At 37.2% G+C, this 25,851-nt stretch overlaps 1 protein-coding gene across 1 annotated transcript; it reads right to left on the bottom strand.

The window, feature by feature from the left end:
• Positions 1–7,115: 7,115 nt before the first annotated feature.
• Positions 7,116–20,261, bottom strand: LOC113888644 (rho GTPase-activating protein 42-like). Its single transcript, XM_027535684.1, has 6 exons — positions 20,141–20,261; positions 17,943–18,072; positions 11,910–12,010; positions 10,078–10,187; positions 8,545–8,623; positions 7,116–7,195 (listed from the first exon to the last, which is right to left on the bottom strand). The coding sequence occupies exons 2-6, from the start codon at positions 18,025–18,027 to the stop codon at positions 7,142–7,144; spliced, it is 429 nt and encodes a 142-aa protein (XP_027391485.1). The 5' UTR covers positions 18,028–18,072; positions 20,141–20,261; the 3' UTR covers positions 7,116–7,141.
• Between the last annotated feature and the right edge of the window lie 5,590 nt (positions 20,262–25,851).

The following is a 25,851-nucleotide window of genomic DNA, read 5'->3' as shown; positions in this document are numbered from 1 at the left end:
GCTGGTGTAGCTATATTTACAGTAGACAAAATAGAAGTTAGAACACAGATTGTAATAAGAGACAAAGAAGGGCATTACATAAGCATAAAGGAGTCAATCCAACAAGAGGTCATAATATGTTTGAACATACATTAACTAATACAAGACCACCTTAATATAGGAAGCAAATATTAACCCACCTAAGGGCAGAAAAATAACAGGAATGCAATAATAGCACGGAACGCTAACACCCTGATTTCATGAATGGACAGATCATTCAGACAGAAAATTATTAAGAAAACATTGGCCTTAACATATTAGATCAGCTATATTTATAGATAATGTATAGAACATTCTATCCAAAAGCAGCAGAATATACATTGTTCTCAAGTACACATGGAACATTCTCCAGGATGTATTACATGTCAAGCAACAAGACAAATTTCAATAAATTTAAGCAGACTGAAATCATGTCAAACATTTTTTATAACCACAATGGTATGAAGCTAGAACTAAGAGAAAACTGAAAAAAATCACAAATATGTGGAGATTAGGTAACACACTACTGAGCAACCAATGTCAATGAAGAAATCCGAGGGGAAATCAAAACTAATTTTAAAAATGGAAACAGAAATACAACATTTCAAAATCTGAGACAAGGCAAAAGCAATTTTTTAAAAACTATTACTTTTGGCTGCCCTGGGTCTTCATTTGTGGCTCACAGGTTCTAGACTACAGGGGCTCAGTAGTCACGGTGAGTGGGCTTAGCTGCCCTGCAGAATATGGGATCTTTGTACCCCGACCAGGGATCAAATCTGGATGCCCTGCGTTAGAAGGTGGATTCGTAACTACTGGACCACCAACTAAGTCCTGGAAGAGGGAAGTCAGGCCTACCTAAAGAAAAAGACAAATCTCAAACAATCTAACTAGAAAAAGAAAAACGAAGTCCAAAGGTAAGAGGAGGAAGAAAATCATAAAGATTAATGTGGAAATGAATAAAACAGAGGCTAAAACTATAATAATAAAAAGATAAAATCAAGAGCTAGTTCACTGAAAAGATAAACAAAGATGACACACTTTTAGTTAGACTAACCAATAAGAGAGAGAAGGCTCAAACAAAGCGAGAAATAAAAAAAGGAGAAATTGCAGTGATACTAAAGAAATACAAAGAATCATGGGGGTCTTCTAAGAACAATAATATGACAACAAATTGGATCAGTTCAGTTCACTTGCTCAGGCGTGTCTGACTCTTTGCGACTCCACAGACTGCAGCACGCCAGGCCTCTCTGTCCATCACCAACTCTCAGAGCTTGCTCAAACTCATGTCCATCGAGTCAGTGATGCCATACAACCATCTCATCCTCTACGTCCCCTTCTCCTCCTGCCCTCAATCCCTCCCAGCATCAGGGTCTTTTCCAATGAGTCAGCTCTTCGCATCAGGTGGCCAAAGTATTGGAGTTTCAGCTTCAACATTAGTCCCTTCAATGAATGTTCAGGACTGATTTCCTTTAGGATGGACTGGTTGGATCTCCTTGGTGTCTAAGGGACTCTCAAGAGTCTTTTCCAACACCACAGTTCAAAAGCATCAATTCTTAGGCGCTCAGGTTTCTTTATGGTCCAACTCTCACATCCATATATGACTACTGGAAAAACCATAGCTTTGACTAGATGGAACTTTGTCTGCAACATAATGTCTCTGCTTTTTAATAAGCTGTCTAGGTTAGTCATAGCTTTTCTTCCAAGGAGCAAGCGTCTTTTAATTTCATGGCTGCAGTCACCATCTGCAGTGATTTTGGAGCCCCCAGAATTAAAGTCTTTCAGTGTTTCCACTGTTTACACATCAAGTGATGGGCCAGATGCCATGATCTCAGTTTTCTGAATGCTGAGTTTAAGGCAAATTTTTCACTTTCCTCTTTCACTTTCATCAAGAGGCTCTTTAGTTCCTCTTTGTTTGCGGCCATAAGGGTGGTATCATCTGCGTATCTGAGATTATTGATATTTCTCCCGGCAATCATGACTCTAGCTTATGATTCATCCAGGCTGGCATTTCACATGATGTACACTGCATGTAAGTTAAATAAGCAGGGTAATAATATACAGCCTTGACGTACTCCTTTTCCTATTTGGAACCAGTCTGTTTTCCATGTCCAGTTCTAACTGTTGCTTCCTGACCTGCATACAGATTTCTCAGGAGGCAGGTAAGGTGGTCTGGTATTCCCATCTCTTTAAAAATTTTCCAGTTTGTTGTGATCCACAAAATCAAAGGCTCTGGCATAGTCAATAAAGCAAAAGTAGATGTTTTTCTGGAACTCTCTTGCTTTTTCAATGATGCAGTGGATGTTGGCAATTTGACCTCTGGTTCCTCTGCTCTTTTTAAATCCAGCTTGAACATCTGGAAGTTCACAGTTCATATACTGTTGAAGCCTGGCTGGGAGGATTTTGAGCATTACTTTGCTAGTGTGTGAGATAAGTGTAGCTGTGCAGTAGTTTGAACATTCTTTGGCATTGGATTGGAATGAAAACTGACCTTTTCCAGTCCTTTGGCCACTGCTGAATTTTCCAAATTTGCTGGCATATTAAGTGCAGCACTTTCACAGCACCACTGTTTAGGATTTGAAGTAGCTCAACTGGAATTCCATCACCTCCACTAGCTTTGTTCATAGTGATGCTTCCTAAGGCCCACTTGACTTTACATTCCAGGATGTCTGGCTCTAGGTGAGTGATCACACCATCATGGTTATGTGGGTCATGAAGATCTTTTTTTTGTATAGCTCTTCTGTGTATTCTTGTCACCTCCTTTTAATATCTTCTGCTTCTGTGAGGTCCATACTATTTCTGTCCTTTATTACACCCATCTTTGAATGAAATGTTCCCTTGGTATCTCTAATTCTCTTGAAGAGATCTCTAGTCTTTCCCATTCTACTGTTTTCTCTATTTCTTTGCACTGATCACTGAGGAAAGCTTTCTTACCTCTCCTTGCTATTATTTGGGACTCTGCATTCAGATGGGTATATCTTTTCTTTTCTCCTTTGCCTTTAGCTTCTCTTCTTTTCTCAGCTATTTGTAAGGCCTCCTCAGACAACCGTTTTGCCTTTTTGCATTTCTTTTCCTTGGGGATGGTCTTGATCACTGCCTTTGTACAATGTCATGAACCTCCATCCATAGTTCTTTAAGCACTCTGTATATTAGATCTAATTCCTTGAATCTATTTGCCACTTCCACTGTATAATGTAAGGTATTTGTGTTAGGTCATGCCTGGATGGTCTGGTGGTTTTCCCTACTTTTTTCATTTGAATCAGAATTTTCAATAAGGAGTTCAAGATCTGAGCCACAGTAGGCTCCTGGTCTTGTTTTTGCTGACTGTATAGAGCTTCTCCATCTTTGGTTGCAAAGAATATAATCAATCTGATTTCAGTATTGACCATCTGGTGATGTCCATTTGTAAAGTATTCTCTTGTGTTGTTGGAAGAGGGTGTTTTCTATGACCAGTGCGTTCTCTTGGCAAAACTCTGCTAGCCTTTGCCCTGCTTCATTCTGTACTCCAAGGCCAAATTTGCCTGTTACTCCAGGTATCTGTTTTCCCATTTTTGAATTCCAGTCCGCTATATTGAAAAATCCATCTTTTTGGGGTGTTAGTTCTTCAGTCGTGTCCGACTCTGTGCGACCCCGTAGACGGCAGCCCACCAGGCTCCGCCGTCCCTGGGATTCTCCAGGCAAGAATACTAGAGTGGGTTGCCATTTCCTTCTCCAATGCATGAAAGTAAGAAGTGAAAGTAAGTCGCTCAGTCATGTCCAACTCAGCGACCCCATGGACTGAAGCCTACCAGGCTCCTCCATCCACGGGATTTTCCAGGCAAGAGCACTGGAGTGGGGTGCCATTGCCTTCTCCGGTAGGTCTTCATAGAAGACTTCAACTTTAGCTTCTTCAGCATTACTGGTTGGGGCACAGGAATTGGATAACTTAGATCAAATGGATAAATTCCTAGAAACATATAACCTTCAAGACTGAAATATAAAGAAATAAAATATCTGAATAGATAGATTATTAGTAAAGAGATTGCAAAAAAAAAAAAAAATCCCAACAAACAGAAGTACAGCATCAGACAGTTTCACCTGTGAATTTTATCAAACATTCAAAGACTGAATATCTATCCTCAAACTAATCCAAAGAGTAAAGAAGGCAGAACATTTTCAAACTCATTTTATAAAGCCAGCATTATCCTGATAACAAAAACAGACAAGGACACATAAAAAAGGAAAATTACAGGCCAACATCTCCAATGAAAATAGATGTAAAAGTCTTCAACAAAATATTAGCAAACTGAATTCGTATATGCTGCATGCTAGGTTGCTTCATGACTGTGTGGTAGTTATGCCCAACTCTTTGTGACCCTATGGACTGTAGCCCACAAGGCTCCTCTGTCCATAGGATTCTCCAGGTAAAAATACTGGAGTGTGTTGCCATGCCCTCTTCCAGGGGATCTTCCTGGCCGAGGTTTTGAACCCTCCTCTCTAGTGTCTCCTGCATTGGCAGGCAGGTTCTTTAACCCTAGTGCCACCTGGAAAGCCAAACTGAATTCAATCACATATGAAATTAAAATAAAGAGGAAAATAAAATAAAAAGGAAAAAACAAAAAAAAAGGAAAGGATGATCATGATCATCAAGTGAGACTTGTTCTAAGGATGTAAAGCTTGTTCAACCTCTACAAATCAATAAACATGATACTCATACTTACAAAATGAATCATAAAAAATGTAGACTGTCTCCATAGATGCAGAGAAAGCATTTCACAAAATTCAGCATCTTATTATGATAAACACTCTCAACAAAGTGGGCAGAGAAGGTACATATTTTGACATAATAAAGGCTATATATGACAAGCCCACAGATAATATCATACTCATTGGTGAAAAGCTGAAAGGTATTCCTTTAAGATTATGAACTATATAGAAGAATGCTCACTGTAACTACTTTTATTCAATATAATATTGGAAGTCCTAGCCACAGCAGTTAGGGGAAAAAAGAAATAACAGGAATCCCAACTGGAAAGGAAGATGAAAAAATGTCAGTATTTGCAGATGACATGATACTATATAGAAAAAACAAACTATAGAGTCCACCAAAAAAAAAAAAAAAAAAAAAACCACCTCTTAGAACTAACACATGAATTCAGTAAAGTTTCATTATACAAAATCAATATACAGAAATCTGCTGTATTCCTATAACTCATTACAAAATATCAGAAAAAGAAATTAAGAAAACAATCACATTTACAACTACATAAAAAAGGAACACCCTGGAATAAATTTAAACAAAGAGGTAAAAGACATACACTGAAAACTCTAAGACACTGATGAAAGAAATTAAAGATGACACAAATGGAAAGGTATACCACACTTATAAATGGGAAAAAGTAATATCATTAAAATGATCATACTAGCCAACGCAATTTACAGATTCAGTGCAATCCCTATCAAACTACCAAAGGCATTTACCACAGAATTAGAACTAATAATCAATGATTTTATGGAACCATGAAAGAATCTGATAAGGCAGATTTCAGACAAAAAAAGAATCATCAGAAAAACAAACCCCTAAATGAGTAAATAAATAAATAAAGCTGGAGGTACCAAACTCCTTGATTTCAAAGTAAACTACAAAGTTACAGTAGTCAAAAGAGTATGGTAAGGGCATAAATACAGACACAAATCAATGGAAGAGAGTAAAGGGTCTAAAAATAAACCCATATATTCATGGATAAATAATTTATGACAAAGGAGTCAAGAATATAAAATGATAAAAGGCAGCCTCCTCAATAAATGGTGCTTGGAAAACTGGACAGACACTTGCAAAGAAATGAATATAGTACCACGCACAAAAAATCAAATTGAAATGGATTACAACTTAAACATAAGACCTGAATCCATAAAAATTCTAGAAAACAATGTAGGCAGTAAGCTCCTTAGTATGTGTTGACATGAAATTTTTTTGATCTGACCTCAAAAGCAAAGGCAACAAAAGCAAAAATAAACAAGTGGGCCTATATGAAACTGAATAGCTTCTGTACAGCAAAGGGAATCATCAACAAAATGTATTGGTGATCTACTGAATGAGGGGAAAATATTTGCAAATCATATAAATGATAAGGGGTAAATATAAAAAAATATACAAAGAACTCAAACAGTTGAATAGTAAAAAACAATTTACTTAAAAATGGGCAGAGGATTTATATATTTTATTCAAAACACACACAGATGGCCAATAGGCACATGAAAAGACATTTAACACCACTAATCATCAGAGAAATGCAATCAAAATGAGATATCACTCACACCTGCTAGAATGGCTATTATCCAAAGGGCAAAAAAAGAAGTTTTACAGAGAATGTGGAGAGAAGGGAAACTTTGTACACTATCGGTAGGAATGTATACTGGAGCAGCAACTACGGAAAATAGTACAACGTTCCTCAAGGTTTAGGAACAAACTACCATAAGATCAAGTTATACCTCTTCTGGGTATTTATCCAAAGAAAATGAAAAATACTAACTTGAAAAGATATATCCACCTCTATATTCATTGTGGCATTATTTACAATAGCTAAGATATGGACACAACCTAATTGACACTGATGGGAGAATTGGATAAAGAAGATAAGGTATACACAAAATGGACTACTGCTCGGCTATAAAAAAGGAAATTTTTTGTTTGCCATTTGCAACAATATGGAGGGAACTCAAAGGCATTTTGTTAAGTGAAATAAGTCAGAGAAGGACAAATACCATACGATTTCACTTATATGTGGAATATAAAAAAATAAAACAAACAAAAAAGAAACCAAACTCAGATTCATGGTTATCAGAGGGAAGGGGTTGGAGGCTGGAGGACAACTTTATGGTGACAGATGGTACTAGACTTACTGCAGTAATCACTTTACAGTTTATACAGAAATTAATTGTTTTGTTGTATAGCTGAAACTAATTTGTTATTTTTGTTGTTGTGGTTTAGTTGCTCAGTCCTGTCTGACTCTTTGAGACCCCACGGACTGTATCCCGCCAGGCTTTCCATAGGATCCCCCAGGCAAGAATACTGGAGTGGACTGCCGTTTACTTCAACTAAAAAAAAAAAAAAAAAAAATCTACATGATAACATTTCAAATAATTATTAAAACAACTTACTTTCTTCTTTCTTGCTAATAATTGCAGGCAGGGTATAAATCTAAAAAACAAAAGAAGTCAGCCAGTCATCTGCAGTTAAGGAGCCACAACAGATAATGACCAGGGTGGTACTGGTTCAGTGATATAGAAACGGAGTGTCTTGACTTCAAGGTCCTACCACTACTGTGTGCACAATGCCCTCCTCCAGTCTTGCCTCCCACTCCTTTTCCTCCCTTGCTGTCCTGCCCTGGGCAAAGGTTTACCCCTTTCCCTCTGATCTAAGCATTTCATTCCATTATCCAACACGAGGCACCATCTCCCTTCTCCAGGAAGTACCCCATGACGGATACACCTGATTGTTTCCTCCTCAAATTACCTGCTTAACGTTTTTTCTCAGCATGTACCCTAACTTGTGCTTCTTAAGCTATTACACTGTCTTCTAAATTTCCTGTAGGTCAGGGCTTGCCTCTCAACTATTAGCAGTAAAGAGACAAGTTGCTTTGTTTTTAATTTTTAACCTGTCACTGACAGATAATTTTGTAAATTACAAAAAAAAAAAAAAAAAAAAAGTAAATGTAATAAACAATCAAGAATAGACAGTCTAAATTTTTTTATTATTAAATTCAACAGATGTAAAATGACTCCTAATTGCTACAAAATTTTCCAGATCCTTAATCATAATCTTTGTACTCAGTGTAGCTTGGTAATAGTTGGTAGGACAGATTCAAAATCTAGGGTCCACACTTTGTGTAGCTCTGCTGTTGCACAGGCACTTTTCACAAGTTCTTTGCCATTTAAAAGACAGTTTTCAAGGGACAGGCTGGTGTCTTCTACTGGCTCTGTGCACTCATCCCTCTAAGCCCTCAGTGCCGTGCATCACAGATGTCATCAGTGGCGTATTCCCTTTTTATATACGCCTCCCTGATCATTTCAAGTAAATTTATGTCAACATCAAAATATCTATTAGAAAAATGGGGATCTGGATTGAGGGAAATGTCAAGTTACAAACAGTTTTATCAAAGGAGACTTCTAACCCGTGGTCTAGGTTACCCTGAAATTTGTTCATCATGCTGATCACACTGGCCTTGCAAACCTCACACTGGCCTTGCAAAGAGTAGACACTCAAGAACTAGCAAAATAAAGCAATCCAATCAATGTAGCCAAATAAAATTATTTTTTGAAAGTAATTTTAGGGTTTTAAATTAGTCCTAGAAGTCTCCCTGAAAAATAAATTCAAAAGTTGTTGTTATGTGCCAGTGACACAACATTAGAAAACAGTAAGAGTCTCTACTCCTGATTTGCTATTTTAATATTTTCAAATATACTATATAGAGGCATATAAATTTTTATATGTACTTTGCAATTATTAGAACAATAAAATCAAAATTAGAGAATGTGTCGTATTCCTACCGGTTCCTTTCCATCCATGGCTTCAAGCCAGAGTTTTCGATTAGCTTCTGAAAAGGCTTGCAATGTGATGATCCCATGCCTATTAAAAATAAGTATTATATATATTCAATTCACTTATTTATGCCTTTAAACATATGCTGTTTATTTAAATTCTTAGTTAAAATAAATTAAAATTTGAAGAAAAAGCAGGAAAGAGAAAAAAATGAAAATAGAGAAAATAATATAGATAGGAGAGAAAAAAAAAGAAATTAAAAAATTGAAAAGAAATCCTAAGTGTTTTAGGTATAAGACTGTCTGAAGGAGGCTAGTCTCAAACTACTTCCCCTAAAATGACTGAAAAGGATGACAGAGCCACAGTCATTAAACTTCAAAACCACCTAAACGTTCCTATCACAAAATTATTAAAACCAATGGACATAGATTGATATATAAAAAAATTACTAGTCTTTCCACAGCAGTTTCAACCATAAAACAAAAATGAGTTTCTACTAATGAAAGAATCCTATTCAAAATTTCAATGAAAAGAAGACACCCAAAAACAAAATGGGGGAAAAAAAAGATATATAAAATCTTAGGGAGAGTTCAATTCACCATTGTTTAATTAACAACTTAATAGAACTCCAGTCAAAAATCCCAAAGGAATTTTTGGAGAGAAAAGTAAACTTGCTTAGCAGATCTACAAAGTATAAGAACACAGGGCCAAAACAGCTAATACTGTTTTAAAGAAGCATAAAAATGGGGCCATGTCCTACTAAATAATTATAATCTATAGTATATGTAAGCTATGATATATAACAGTGTATACAGTATGTCAGAGTGTTATATATATATGTGGTATATATTCACACGCAAAGCTAGAGTATTCAGAAGCATGGTGGTAATACAGGGGAAGAATATATTATGGAATACCACAGAGATCAAGAAACATACTTACATACTTTTCCTGACTTTGTTTCTACTCTACTTGAAATGATAAATGAGTACAGCTAACCAGTTCCGTTAGATGATGAGCTTGGCTGCACAACCTTTATGTCTCTCCCAATATCCTGTGACTAAGAATGCCCAGAACAGTGCTGTGTGCATGGAAGGCATGGAATTTCAGTGGCCGAAGGAAGCTTACGGCAAATGCAGCAGTGTCTTTTTTTATACTTTGGCACAAAGCCCCTAGGTTTCAAAACCATACAGAAAGGCTGGCCCAGGAGCCATGAACAATGCTGTCAGGTTCCTTCACTGGGAAGGGGAACTTAGTCCACAATGTGTGCTTTTGAACAAGACAGTCATTTACACGATTTTTCAGATTCTTCGCTGCGTGACATTACCCTTTGGTAGCACTCTGTGTCTAATTTATTTTTTTGAAAGCATCATGTAATCCATATTTATTGAATAAACAAGTGAGAGAATGAATTAAACATATACTGCTTTTTTAAAAAGAGACTGAAAAACAAGCACTTTATGCTGTTTAATATTTATAGCTATACACAGAAAAACATTAATCTAAACCAAATTAAAAAATACAAAGTGAAAATTTCAAACCTTTCAACCACTTCTATGTCAAAGCAGAATCGTTTATCAATTGAATCTGTCTTTCGTCGGATACAAGATTTTAATTTAAACATTTCTGGTGAGCTAGTAACAAGGCCATTCTGAAACAAGAGGTGGAACATATTTTTGACATGATGACAGAGTGAACTGAAATATATTAAATATACCATCTAAAGTTTCCATATTAAAATAACTTAGAGTACAGTTTATGTATAAAGATCAAAATTATGCCCTATTTCAATAAATATTAATACAAAGATGTCTGGCTAATGTTAACTTCCTAACTGTAATACACCAAACCATTTATTAATAAATTAATCACATATATATGTTTTATTCAAACAATTCTGAGAATTCTGCGCCTATCACCCTTTAACATATTTACTTATCATGTTAAATTATACTATAATGTGTATATATTTGAATCAGAGCTGTGGAGTATTAAATGACAGCTGACAGTTGACTCCAAATCTCAAGAGAGTTACCAAAATAATAAAGCTCTAGTAGATACTTGTTATAGCGCTATTACTATCATGCATACCATGTGATTCTTCTGCTGGTAACCCATTGCTAGCCTGCTTCTGAAACTAAACCTCTTTGCACAGAATCCAACATAAGCTCAATTCATAATTCTCTTCTATACCTGAAAAGCCATTCAATTTTAAGGAGAATATTTACCTAATGCCTGGTTAATTCTATTGTCTCTGGTTACAAATCTTATAGATTTATTAATAGAACTCTGGCTTGGTCTGTTTATTATCTCACTACTGTCACATGAACTCACTTCTGGGCAACAGCTTTTCTTACAAAAGCTTGAGTAGAAACTAAGGTGTGATTACAGCAGTTAACAACTTCTCGTGATGGTAGCAATCTTAGATTTCTTTTTCTCCGGTATGTACTCCTTTACTTTATGTCACTTTGAATCATTAGACTCTATTGAATGCCCAAGCACAATAAGTTTCAGTTGATATATTTGAATGTGTGCCTAAATTAGGTCAACATTTACTACTCCATGATCTATACCACAAATTAGGTGGGGAGTCACTTACTTTCTACCATCTTTATCTTCTAGTCGGTTAAAAGGAGGTGAGCCTCAATAATCTTTAGGATAGGAGGCGAGCCTCAATAATCTTTAGGATAACTTCCAGCTCTAGGACTCGCAGATGATGGCTCAGTCATCTTATTTGTAGGTCTCATCGTCTGCCATATTCATATCTTAACTCACAAAAAAGATTGCAAACTACATGCCATAAAGGTACTGCACTCGGCAGCACTTCCGCAGACAAAGTACTCTTAGTTTGTACTGTTCACTGCCCGTGTGAGACATTCAGTGACTGATTGACTTCAGAGGTAAAAGAGCACTCACTGATTTCTTTTGAGAAACTTTGTTGGCCAGCATTTCAGTAAGAAGGACTCAGTGCTTGCAGGGACTGTGGCATGCAGGGACAAACACGGGCTCCCACAGGAAACCACCGGGAAGAAAGAGGCGGACTTCGTGAGCCTCAACCTGCCCCTGACAACCTCTGTGGGCTGCTGGCAAACCAACACCACAAACGACTCTGCTGCCAGGAATGTGAGAGGCCATCCACCAAGGTGTCCGTATATGTAATGTAACTGCTTATAAAGATTCACGGCCAAAGTGAAAGAGAAGTACTGGCTGTTCTTTTTAAGTCATCAAGGTCTTTAGAGAGAAAACTTTTGTGACTTTTCAATGTTTAAAAATTGTGAACACGTTTATTAGAAAAATACGTGCAAAAGATTTTTATTTCCATTACTTAAATAACAAGTTCAGTTAAAAGACAATAGAAAAAAAAATGACTCACCATTTTCCCACTGGACTTCATTTCTGAAACACTCATTGTAAAAGTTTTACTTCCTTTATCATATGTACAATAATGTTTAATCCATGTAAAACCAAGAGGTCCTAATGAAAGGAAGCAAACAATACAGACTGTTAACATATGAGTTGCATCCAAGTTTGTGCAGTTTTCGATGCTATGAAGTACAACTGAGGGTTTCCATAGACCATGCAAGTCAGGAACGCTTACTGTGAGTGAGAAAGGCCAGTCTGGAGCTAGAGTGGTGTAGGGTAGAGTGTCTTGCAACCAGACAACTTGGCTTAATTTGCAGCTCTGACATGTACTTGGTACAATCAAGAGTTACTTTAGCTCTCAGCTTCAGTTATCTCGTCTGTGAAAGTGGTTTACCCATGGATGTGGGAAGGATGAGAAGGAACAGTCTGAGGTGCTATAACAGGTCTCCTTACATCTTCCTTTATCGTCTACTTTCAAAATTGCCAGAAATACCCTGCTCAAAATTTAGCCAGGTCATTTCATCCTTTTGTTCAAAACTCTCCAGTCATTTCCCACATCTCCCCAGATATAAACCGAAGGCTCCAAATGATCTGGATAGAAGGATATTATTGGTCTTACTGCCTTTTGCCTCCTACAGTCAATGCTAGTTACACTGGGCCCTGCTGGTCTCTGAACATGGAGAATGCATTTCTACCCCAGAGCATTTCCACTCACAGGATGACTCTTCCTTCAGATGCCTGCATGACTTACACTGTAACTTCCTTCAGGTTTTTTCCTAAATGGCCCTTTCTGTAGACATAGCTAGTATCACAACACCTTCACCATGACATTTCATTTCTTATCTCTCTCTCTCTTTTTTTTTTGCTTTACTTTCTTCTCAAAAGTTAACAGGTATATGATCAACACTTTACTAATTCATCTTATTTACTGTCTGCATCCATAACTAGAATCTGAAGCTCTATGAGAGAAGGAACAAGTGATGTTCTGTGGAATAGCATATTCTTAATCCATGGAACAGGGCCAGACACATAGTTGCTCTTCAATAAAGATTTGATGAAGGAATGAATTATTCATCTTTCTCTAAGACTTTATTGACCACAGAGCTGTTCCCTTTTAACACTAATCTAAAAAATTAAATTCAAATCTCTCTTTAAAATGAAGGGTTGGTTTCCTTGGTGTCTCAGACACTAAAGAATCCACCTGCAATGCAGGAGACTCAGGTTCGATCCGTGTGTCAGGAAGATCCCCTGGAGAATGGAAAGGCAATCCACTCCAGTATTCTTGCCTGGAGAATCCCTTGGACAGAGGAGCCTGTGGGCTTACAGACCATAGGGTCAATGGTGCTAGTGGTAAAGAACCCACCAGTCAATGCAGGAGCCGTAAGAGATGTGCATTTGTCTCCTGGGTTGGGAAGACCCCCTGGAGGAGGGCATGGCAACCCACTCCAGTATTCTTGCCTGAAGAATCCCATGGACAGAGGAGCCTGGTGGGCTACAGTCCAAGGAGTCAAACACAACTGAAGCAACTTAGCATGCATGCATGTATAATGTTCACTTTCTTTTTCCCATAAATATAACCTCGCTGGGGTATGCAACCCTTTCCCACTGCATACCACTCTGTCATCCAGTGTTCCCCTTAAAAACTGGTTGATGCTGCTTCACCTGGGCAAACAGATGAATCACAAGTTCAATTACTTCATGACCTTGGTAAAAGACTTCATCTTTCCCACAGGGAAGCCAATTATCTTGCACCCAAGTGCCCCAGTGGGCTGAGTGGGTTGAAAGTGGAGCTTGTTTCCTAAAGCTTCTTCACACAGGGTCCTGTCTGGATTAACACCTGGATCTCTCTAGCAACAATTATATACAATGTTATTGCTGGCTGGGTTTTATAACAATGTATTCAAAACCAAGAAACAGAATTGTAAAAATGCACCTCTTGAGAAAAGTGTTTCATGAGCCATTTGAATTTTTTCTGTAATAATAGTGCCTTTGGTGTCATATGTAGCTTGAATACTTAAACCACTCCAGACTTTAAAATTATGGGGTGCAGCGCTATACTTGGTAATGGGTGCAGCGCTATACTTGGTAATCACAAAGGATTACTGCAATTAACTTCAATTCTGTTTTGGGATTATTTCACACTGTAATACTTAATAATACTTGTTGATAACTCTGTTACATGTGGTGTAAAATACTTAAAGGCTTACAGTTGATTAGTGGAGAGTGGCTGGATAGAAATCCTTATAGTGATTTTACTACTTAGGAAGCAATTTATGAAGCAATATTAGCTATAATTTTTAAATAAAGCTGCTACAACACTCTGATGACCTATTAGACCCAAGATGTTTCATCCTGCCTCTATGTTAACTTCAGAACCCCATGCATTTGGTCTTCAAGTGTGCTGCACACACATGCTGCTTTCTTTAAAGTTGCTTGGCACCAGGCCAGTGCAGATGTTCTTAGGCAAGTGATTCTGAAGTCCCTAAAAAAAGTCTGGGAAAATAAAATTTATTACAGCTCTGAAGTTGCAAACCAAAACAAGTTTAATTATCTTATCCAGTGATCATCTGAGGTTGCTGAGATGATGTCTGTGGATTGGGAGGGAATTAACATTCACTGGATACCTACTAAGAGTCAACATTTTATCTAGAAACTTTCAAAGTCAGACATTATAAAGAGCATTTTACATAAAAGAAAATAAAGCTTAAGAGCAGCAGATGGTGCTGCTTTCTTCATTAAGAGGGCATGTGGTTGGAGTTCTTCCTTTTAGAGGAACAATACTTCTCAGGAGTTGTTGTAAGAATTAAATGATATAAATACAAAGTGCACAGAACAGTAAGGGCTCCTGGAAGTACAGTGGTATTACTATGCACCACTACTGATAACAGAGACATTCTATATACATTATCTCTAATTCTTACAATGTTATTATGAGATTAGATATAAATATCCCTCTTTTAAAAATGAGGAGACTGAGCTCAGAAAGTTCCCTACCCAGAATTACCCAGTTAACAGGTGGCATAAAATTCCAATATAGCTCTATCTGACTCTGGACCCCATGCTCTTCCTGCTTAAACTGGAATCTACCAGAATGCAATTCACTGTATACCTGGAGGTGGGTAACATACAAACCACATACTCAGATGAAGTGGAGTGCTGTGTCTAAATAGCAATCATCTGCTACCATCCCATTACATCCATCTCCATTTATCAATCAGTTTATAGCTCTGACATTTACTATTGATCACTGGTTGCTAATTGTGTAAGTTTATCTGTCTTATACCTCCCACAACTGAATAAACATCTTGGAGCCATATTCTTCACCTCCTCTTCTGTTCTCCACAAGACTTACTCAGTGATAGCAAGAGCACAATCAGTGTGTCTTAGTGAAATGGTCAGATTTTCTTAATATAAATGCTCTCAAAGATTCTAAGAAGAAATCTTCTTCTTAGAATGAATTTCTTCTTCTTAGAAGAAATGAGTACTTTTTCCTCATAGAAAAATAATTCCAAAGCATATAATCCCATTCATTTTCCTTTTTAAATCCCTAGGCAAAAGGAAGAAGTGAGGATGGTAAGTGGGAATGAAAGGAGTGAGGGATTACAGTGAGGCAAATTAACACTTTTGAGAGTGATGAATACATGTGTTATGTTGACTGTGGTGATAGCTTCATAGGTGGATACATGTGACAAAATTGATCAAACAGTACATTTTAAATATGTGCAACTTATTGCATGCCAAGTGTGCCTCACTAAAGCTATAAAAACAGCACAGGCAGATATACAGTAAAATGGAGATGGATGCTGTCCGGGGAACAGGAAGAATGTGATAAGAGAGGATGCTACAAATAGAGAGGAGCCTTGAATGCCATGCCTGACCACGGCCATCACAGGAAAGGCACAACCAAGCAAGCACTGCAGAGGAAGCTGCTGGAAGCTCTCTGAGAACGGACTGAGGTCGACAAGCCTGGAGGCAAAAAAGAACAGCAAGGAGGCCAGCACAAGACTATGGAGATGGAGAGAAGGTATGGGTTCACAGGTTATTAAGGAGATAGACAGATTTGGTCCCAGGCTACAGAAACACTGGAATTGAAGATTTACCTGAGTTCTGTAGCCTAAAGCAGATGTTAGAGGGATAGGAACTCTCAGAGAAAAGGTCAGTGCCACAGAGGGCTTTATGATCATTTCAGACTGACCCAGAGAAGAAGTCAGGTATCTGAGAATAAAAGATATCAACATCAGACAGGTGCATAAAACACTGCATTCTGTCTATGCATCCAGACCCTAGATTATTAAAGGGCTTATGCTTTTAGTATGATCCAAATGTCCAATAGCTGGGGAATAGGTAAGCAAACCTTGGCACCTTCCAGTGGATGGGCTACCAAGTCGTGGCTGAACAGGACATATGTGAAGATTATGTACACAAGAATTTTGCTAGGTAATCCAAAGCTTTTTTGAGTAGAACATGATATTGTATACCCACAATGATTTTAGCAACTGTGTTAACAATAGGGGTGAGGGGGGACCTCAAGAAATAAAGTATTGCTGAGCTGCAATGAATAAAAAATCTTTGGGCAACAGGATCGCACCTCCTCTACCAGATGCAGATTTGACAAGCCTCATTATCCACATATTCCTCCACTAGGCACAGTATAAGCTCCTCTCCATGTACCCTCACACTGAGCCTCTCAAATATGGAAAAACTATTCAGTACGCAGAATCTTTCTTAGGGTCCTGAGTTAAATCCATATACTCTTGCATATATGATCAATGAATTGGTCTTTTCTCAAGAAATTTTGGAAAAACCTATTTATTATATTTTAATTATAGACTATAAAGGCAGGACATTCGATTCATCATTTTAACATCTGAAAACAGTAGACTGGTCAAGGTAGATAGCTATGAGAGGGAAAATCCTGAAACCAGATCCCCTGAGCCAGCAGCCCACTATCACCAATGTAGTAATAATTATTTGCTGAGACTACTGGATCAAACTGTTATCTGCTTCCGTACTGTTAAGGAACAAATGACAATCATCTGATCATGTCAAATATAAACTACCTTGGCATATTAGTGATCATTTTGCATTATGCCCCCAAAACTTTCACAGTCAACATCTACAGCTTCCACATCTCAAACCCTTTAACTATAATGTCTTCAAGAAAACTACCCGGATCTATTGTCTAGAGATGGGGAGACTTAGGGCAATGTTACTCCATGTCATCTTCAAGTCCACACATGTGAGAAAAACTACAAAAAGTGAAAATAGGCATTTACCAACTTTTAGAGCAATCTGAGATTACTGCACAATCCACACGCGTGATTCTGTGTTTTATGAAGACCCTGGCCCATGATGTACTGGAAATGCAAACAACTGTTCCTTCAACACGAGTAAGAGAGTGCTTTAGGGCATTCTGGTTTGAAACAGAGAGTTAATTTAATCGCTCGTTCCACTTAATGACAAAAAAGGACCCTAGTTATACAAGTTTGAATGGCTTTTATTAACTTTTGTGAGAAAAACTTTCTCAGAGTGAGGCACTTATAATAATGCTCTATTGGATCTGAAGCTTATTTCCCAATACCAGGAAGTAAACAGTGCCAGTTTGATGTTATGTAATTACCAGTTTTACTCCTGAAAACTGTCAGAGCACAGAATTAAATGAAATAATGCTGCTGAAGGGGAAAACCGCTACCAAAGTCACCAAGATGATTCATCTGATAAAGGCTTTGGGTTTTAATTCTCCATGAAATTTTGCATTGAGATCAGACACCATAATTAAATTCTAAAACTGAACTCATGTTACGGTATCATCATGAAAATTCTAAGTTCCAAGTTTAACAACATACCAGCTTAGAGAATCCAATGGTGAAAAGTGGAAAAACTTCCACATTCAGTGATAGTCGCTGGCCAAGCAGACCATATAGGATAAAGCTGTTAGGAATTTTAGTCTTCCTTCTTGAAGGAAAAGCAAGTAACCAACTTACGTCTCATAGAAACAGAATGTTAATCTTATGAGACATTAATTGACATCTTTGCAACTCACGTTTCTCCTGGACATACAAGTAGCCTTCCATTGTCCACTGGCTGGGTGGCCTGTAATCTTGATTGGCAGATTTCATCCTCTGCATCAATCGCTCTACCTCTTGTCGAGTACTTTCAAAATTATTCCTCGTCTTTAGTAAATAGAAACAACAATTTCATTCAGTGTTTTCTACCAGTTTTGAGGAACACCCAGTCTAAGGTTTCAAAACTACAAATGGTGCAAAGGATAACCTTGACTCTTTCAGGACTGTTCACCATATCCACCACCATCTACATTGAATCCTATGCTCTAATTTTGATCTGCTTTAGTGAAACTTTTCTGAATGACCTTCTGCATGTTTCTCTTTGAATCTGTGTATGTTATCCAATTTCCCACTTAACATTATCTAGGGAACAACTTATAGCTTTACAAATATAAGATATTAATTAAAATAACATTTTATATCCCATAATACCTAAGATAAAAAAAAGCAGATACACAACAACTTAATTTGTTTTGAGGGTTAAAATAAATTCACATAGTTTTGATATATGTGGCACTAATCAAGAAAAAGGTTCATCATTTTTATTCCGAACACCTCTTTGAAGAAATATCACTTACCTTGTTTTCCCAAAATCCTAACATAGTTATCAGGAGGTCAATGCATAAATTAACACATAAAAATGAATAGTTTTCCAAGTTCTAACATCTTCTATTGTAGGAAGTAATTTACTTACACCATAGCAAGTTTACTTAAGGGAAGATATAGAAAGTATATGGCTTTTCTCTATGAAAATCAATTTTGCATTCAGGTCATATTATCTCAACAATACACACTTGGAAACATAAGAATAATCACCAACCTGTGAGACAGTGATGATTACCATTTTGTTACGGCCCCTAATAAAGATCTGAATCTCAAAGTAAAGTTAGGAAAGTTTTCTTAATTGCCACTTTTGCTGCTTTTCCCTTTGAAAAATAAGGATATGAATTTTTTCCAATACTTTACCTGTCTCTTGTTCTCAAATTTCAGGAATTTTACTGCAATTGCATTTAATATGGAAATAATAAAAATACTTTGGGTTTATAATTTTCCCTTTTAATATTTACTGAGAAAGCCCAAATGGATTCCATATTGAAAAACAATGGAATGAATTGCATGTGAAATTGATTCTGTGAGAAAATCTAGGTTAAATAAAAAGCTAAATGCAAAACACAAGTAGAATAAATGCAATTACTTATTTCTCGTGCTACGCTCCAAACGCATATTTCTATTTGCTGAACATCTTTACAATAGCAAAAATCAGGTAAGGAGTGAAAGGCATGCTTTTTATAGAAAATTAAGTGAAATCTTCACAAACTATTTTAGCTACAGAGTACCAGACATGGTTTCAGAAATAACTCTTCATTTACACAAAATCCTCAGCAATTAAGATTTTGTTATTGGCATCATCGACTCAATGGACATGAGTTTGAGCAAACTCCTGGAGATAGTGAAAGGACAGGGAAGCCTAGTGTGCTGCAGTCCAGGAGGCTGCAAAGAGTCCAGACATGACTTACCAACCGAACAACATATTTGATAATACAGAAAGGATTGGCTAACTTTTTAAAGTGTAACTGGTATTCAGTACATGTAAATCAGAATTCGTATAACTGCAATCAAATATTAAAAGCATTTACTGGACAACTTTACAAAGTAAACTGTCCCAGAAATAGATAGGGTGTTTTTAAATAATTCTCCTGAAGCTTTAACACAGCTTTTATGGATGCTTGAAAGCCACATTTAAATTTATTTTTAGAAAACAGTAAATGTCAGCTATAAAATAAATAGCTTCAGGGAGGAAAGGGACAAAGCATGAAAGTCCATTGTGAAAGTTCCTTTCACAAACACAGAAATACTGCCCTCTCAGGAAATATGACATGCCTAGGGTCACTCAGCAAAATAATGAAAACACTAGATAAAGGCAACAGTTTCTAAGGTCTCTGCACTCAGATATTTTCATTTTCACAAAATTTGGCAGTATATATTTTTCAAACATGAGATTAGCTCTTATTTTAAAAAGTTAATAAATTTATTAAGTGATTTTTCTAAATGAATGAGGCTTTATTGTACTCAGATAAGTTTTTGAAAGACTCCAAAGTTCAGCTTGGCTATAACTCAGTGCCCTGGGATTATCTGATTAACTAAGGAGAGGCAGTGAGAACAGGTATAGTCTTACATTCTGCAAGTTGAACTGCAGCTGTTGTTTATATGGTGCAAATTCCTGGGCGAGTTCATATCCCTCGTGGTAAAAAGTAAATAAACCCTGGAGGAATGATAAAAGCTGCAAAAACAAAGAGATAAAAAATAAACCATAAAAATGTGTTTTTTAAAAGGATGATCATCAAATAAAATAAATTAGAGAAATTATATTTCATTCTAATTCCTCTAGCTAGTAAGTTTTGAATATCCTCAGCTAAGTTGGCACTAGAATTACAGATATGAAACAGAAGCCATGGAACCTAATTTTTACTTCTTTTTTGGCAGATGTGATTTAACTTTTAGGTCTTGTCATGGACAGTTGTCATATTAACTACTCTTCAAATGCACTGACAAAATATCCAGGAGAGAATTAATGGGGATAAAGATGAAAATAACACAGTTTAGTTCAGTACAGTCGCTCAGTCATGTCCAACTCATTGCGACCCCCATGATCAAGAGTTTTCTCCAACACCACAGTTCAAAAGCATCAATTCTTTGGTGCTCAGCTTTCTTTATAGTTCAACTCTCACATCCATACATGACTACTGGAGAAACCATAACTTTCACTAGACAGACCTTTGTTGGCAAAGTAATGTCTCTGCTTTTGAATATGCTGTCTAAGCTGGTCATAATTTTTCTTCCAAGGAGCAACTGTCGTTTAATTTCTTGGCTCCAGTCACCATCTGCAGTGATTTTGGAGCCCCTCAAAACAAAGTCTCTCACTGTTTCCATTGTTTCCCCATCTTTTTGCTATGAAGTGATGGGTCCAGATGCCATGATCTTAATTTTCCGAATGTTGAGTTTTAAGCCAACTTTTTCAGTTTCCTCTTTCACTTTCATCAAGAGGCTCTTTGGCTCTTCTTCACTTTCTGCCATAAGGGTGGTGGCATCTGCATATCTGCTGCTGTTGCTGCTAAGTCGCTTCAGTCACGTCTGACTCTGTGCGACCCCCATAGATGACAGCCCACCAGGCTCCTCTGTCCCCAGGATTCTCCAGGCAAGAATACTGGAGTGGGTTGCCATTTCCTTCTCCAATGCATGAAAGTGAAAAGTGAAAGTGAAGTCACTCAGTCATGTCCAACTCTTCGCAACCCCATGGACTGTATATCTGAGGTGACTGATATTGCTCCCAACAATCTTGATTCCAGCTTGTGCTTCACTCAGGCCAGCATTTCTCATGATGTACTCTGCATATAATTTAAATAAGCAGGGTGACAATATACAGCTTTGATGTACTCCTTTCCTGATTTGGAATCAGTCTGTTGTTCCATGTCCAGTTTTAACTATTGCTTCTTGACCTGCATACAGATTCTCAGGAGGCAGGTAAGGTGGTCTGGTATTCCGATCTCTTTAAGAACTTTCCACAGTTTGTTGTGAGTCACACAGTCAAAGGCTTTGGGGTAGTCAATAAAGCAGAAGTAGATGTTTTTCTGGAATTCTGTCACTTTTTTGATGATCCAGTGGATGTTGGCAATTTGATCTCTGATTCCTCTGCCTTTTCTAAATCCAGCTTGAACATCTGGAAGTTCACAGTTCACATACTGTTGAAGCACGGCTTGGAGAATTTTTAACACTACTTTGCTAGCGTGTGAGATCAGTGCAATTGAGTGACAGTTTGAGCATTCTTTGGCATCGCCTTTCTTTGGCACTGGAATGAAAACTGATATTTTCCAGTCCTGTGGCCACTGCTGTTTTCCAAATTTTGCTGGCATATTGAGTGCAGCATTTTCACAGCATCATCTTTTAGGATCTGAAACAGCTCAACTGCAATTCCATCTCCTCCACTAGCTTTGTTCATAGTGATGCTTCCTAAGGCCCACTTGACTTCCCATTACAGGATGTCTGGTTCTAGGTGAGTGATCACACCATCATGGCTATCTGGGTCATGAAAATATTTTTTGTATAGTTCTTCTGTGTAGTCTTGCCACTCCTTTTTAATACCTTCTGCTTCTGTTAGGTCCAAATGGTAACAGACTTCCCTGGTGACTCTGACGGTAAAGAATCTCCCTGTAATGTAGGAGACCCCGGTTTGATCCTTGGATCGGAAAGATTCCCTGGAGAAAGGAATGGCTACCCACTCCAGGATTCTTGCCTGGAGAATCCCATGGACAGAGGAGTCTGTTGGGCTATACAGTTCATGGGGTCAGAGAGAGTCGGACATGACTGAGCAACTAACAGCAACTAACTAAATAACCCTAGAAGAGATTCTAACCAGAAGTCGGAGATCAAAAATGTGCAGATGTGAGGAATACTAAACCAGTAAGCCAGAAATAAGAAGTACCCAAAGAGAACGAATAAGGATGGACAGGTGAAATTCAGGAAAAGATCACGAGGTGGCAGTACTGGTTTATGTAATAAACAGACAGCATTTTTGCAAGCAGCAGGAAGAACTCAAAAAGAAGCAAGAGTTGAGCAAAAACATGGAGCTAGATACAGATCTTTTCATGTAAGAGTTAAAATTAAATTTTCTTTGCAAAAGCACAATTTCCATGACCCTAGCTTTCTAATCCCACATTCATATGCACTTATTTATGATGTTTTTATTTGTAAAGAGCAGCTGTCCAAGGAGTTATCAGACATGGTCATTTATATGAAATGTTATAACTGAAAAATAATTTATTTAAATTTTTCATTTAATTTCCTGGGATTTTATTCCATATACAATTCAATCTCTTCCACAACTTCTCCTACAATAAAGTTAGAAAACACATTTGAGAAGATGCTAATATTTTTCTAATTCAAACAGCATAACATGTCTGTAAACTTTTATTTTATATGAGGAAAGAAAACACAGTTCGAAATCATCTTTATATGTGAATAATATCCTGTCATTTCCTCTGTCTGGGGAAGAAGGAGGATTCAGTCAAGCATCAATTGGTGTGTGTGTTATGATTCCAACAGTAAATACTGGTTCTGCAATGATCTAATGCTTCTCTTCCTAAACAAGTTAACTTCTTACAAAATCATACACATTTTGGAAAGCATATACTTTCGAATTGGTGTTAAGTTGTTACATTTTAAGGAATTCCCTTTATTTGTTCAACAGTTCCTGATGATGTGTCAAAATACATTGTCTGTAATTTTATAATTATTTTATGCTGTCAATTTAATATCAACAAATAATTATTAGGGAAGGTAAAAATTTAATAGATAACCCTTTACTAAAAGGATGCCACATACATTTATTAAATTATTCAAGTAATATAGACATATAGTTTGCACATATTGTGGACCCAATTTAAAAGAACTGTATCTTAAAATAGTATTAAAAACCCTTTAAATAACCATGGCATAGATATGTAAATTTAGATTTTCAGAGACAAAATAAGAAAAAAGCTGGAAGTATATACTAGGCAACAGTAGCCTTCTAAATATTTGCATAGTAGTTATGAATTTCTTGCAAGTAATATTGTTTCATTTCTTAATGTCTATACTGTCTTATTAGGAACTGGATATCATAAAAGAAAGATACTATTGTAATATTATGCAAAGTATAAAGAATTCAACTTACAAGGAGAATACTTTAAGAACATCTGCAATAAATATTTCTATAAGACACCCAATTCCTTGAGATACATTTCCTACTGGCAACTTCTGGTAAAATTCAGATTTGCTTAGTAGTAAACAAGTATGTTTTAATCTCACCGTGCATGCTGAGAACCCACTATGGAAAGGACAATTCTTTAGGGTGTAGAGAAAAATTATATACAAGAGTTATCCACCTTTTACTTTTGTTCCACATCTACTCTGAAAGCAGCATTTGAGAAAGTTTAATCAAGACAGCATGTATGACATAATTGCCTCTAGGTGGTGGCAAAGTTAAATGTTTAGTTCATTTTATCCTTAACAAATTCCATGATGCTGCATCAAGGAAACTTAACAGGACAGCCTGACAGTTTAGGAATTGCATTTCCACTGTGTCACTTTCTTTGTTCAATGTGCCTGGTAGGAAGTGCAGTGGTAGGAAAAAGATTATTGTCTCAGCTTACCTTAAAGTAAACCTGACATTTAAAATGATAATATCAATAACAATAAGCCAGTACGTAGATTAGGTTTTAATATTAAGAAAGGCATTTTACCATCAGGAAAAACTCATATAGCACTTTATCATTCCCAAGGGCTTTAGAATCAATTTACCTCACCACTGCAACAAACTGACCAAATGTAAAAAACATACTGCATTTATAGATGAAAAATCATTCGTGACATTGTACAGGAGACAGGGATGAAGACCATCCCCATGGAAAAAAGCAAAAAAGCAAAAGGACTGTCTGAGGAGGTCTTACAAATAGCTGTGAAAAGAAGAGAAGAGAAAAGCAAAGGAGAAAAGGAAAGATATAAGCATCTGAATGCAGAGTTTCAAAGAATAGCAAGGGGAGATAAAAAAAAAAAAAGCCTTCCTCAGTGATCAATGAAAAGAAATACAGGAAAACAACAGAATGGGAAAGACTAGAGATCTCTTCAAGAAAATTAGAGATACCAAGGGAACATTTCATGCAAAGATGGGCACAATAAAGGACAGAAATGGTATGGACCTCACAGAAGCAGAAGATATAAAGAAGTGGTGGCAAGAATACACAGAAGAACTGTACAAAAAAGATCTTCACGACCCAGGTAATCAAGATGGTGTGATCACTTACCTAGAGCCAGACATCCTGGAACGCAAAGTCAAGTGGGCCTTAGAAAGCATCACTATGAACAAAGCTAGTGGAGGTGATGGAATTCCAGTTGAGCTATTCCAAATCCTGAAAGATGATGCTGTGAAAGTGCTGCATTCAATATGCCAGCAAATTTGGAAAGCTCAGCAGTGGCCACAGGACTGGAAAAGGTCAGTTTTCATTCCAATCCCAAAGAAAGGCAATGCCAAAGAATGCTCAAACTACTGCACAATTGCACTCATCTCACATGCTAGTAAAGTCATGCTCAAATTCTCCAAGCCAGGCTTCAGCAATACGTGAACCGTGAACTTCCTGATGTTCAAGCTGGTTTTAGAAAATGCAGAGGAACCAGAGATCAAATTGCCAACATCGCTGGATCATGGAAAAAAGCAAAGAGTTCAAAAAAAACATCTAGTTCTGCTTTATTGACTATGCCAAAGCCTTTGACTGTGTGGATCACAATAAACTGTGGAAAGTTCTCAAAGAGATGGGAATACCAGACCACCTGATCTGCCTCTTGAGAAACCTGTATGCAGGTCAGGAAGCAACAGTTAGAACTGGACATGGAACAACAGACTGGTTTCAAACAGCAAAAGGAATACGTCAAGGCTGTATATTGTCACCCTGCTTATTTAACTTCTATGCAGAGTACATCATAAGAAAACACTGGCTTGAAGAAGCACAAGCTGGAATCAAGATTGCCGGGAGAAAATATCAATAACCTCAGATACGTAGATGACACCACCCTTATGCCAGAAAGTGAAGAGGAACAAAAAGCCTCTTGATGAAAGTGAAAGAGGAGAGTGAAAAAGTTGGCTTAAAGCTCAACATTCCGAAAACGAAGATTCATGGCATCTGGTACCATCACTTCATGGGAAATTAGAATGGGGAAACAGTGGAAACAGTGGCATACTTTATTTTTGGGGGGCTCCAAAATCACTGCAGATGATGACTGCAGTCATGAAATTAAAAAACAGACACTTACTCCTTGGAAGGAAAGGTTATGACCAACCTAGATAGCATATTGGAA

This window comes from Bos indicus x Bos taurus, unplaced genomic scaffold (genome assembly GCF_003369695.1).
Source record: "Bos indicus x Bos taurus breed Angus x Brahman F1 hybrid unplaced genomic scaffold, Bos_hybrid_MaternalHap_v2.0 tig00000513_arrow_arrow_obj, whole genome shotgun sequence".
NCBI lineage: Eukaryota > Metazoa > Chordata > Mammalia > Artiodactyla > Bovidae > Bos > Bos indicus x Bos taurus.
This window is presented reverse-complemented; position numbering and strand designations above follow the sequence as displayed.

Excerpts from the sequence above, each read along its gene's own strand:
- LOC113888644 (XM_027535684.1), bottom strand. The coding sequence starts at position 18,027 with ATGCAGAGGATGAAATCTGCCAATCAAGATTACAGGCCACCCAGCCAG. Across the intron at positions 12,011-17,942 it reads CTTGTATGTCCAGGAGAAAC|GACCTCTTGGTTTTACATGG; the intron begins GTGAGTTGCAAA and ends TCCTTTCATTAG. Across the intron at positions 7,196-8,544 it reads CCATGGATGGAAAGGAACCG|ATTTATACCCTGCCTGCAAT; the intron begins GTAGGAATACGA and ends TTTGTTTTTTAG.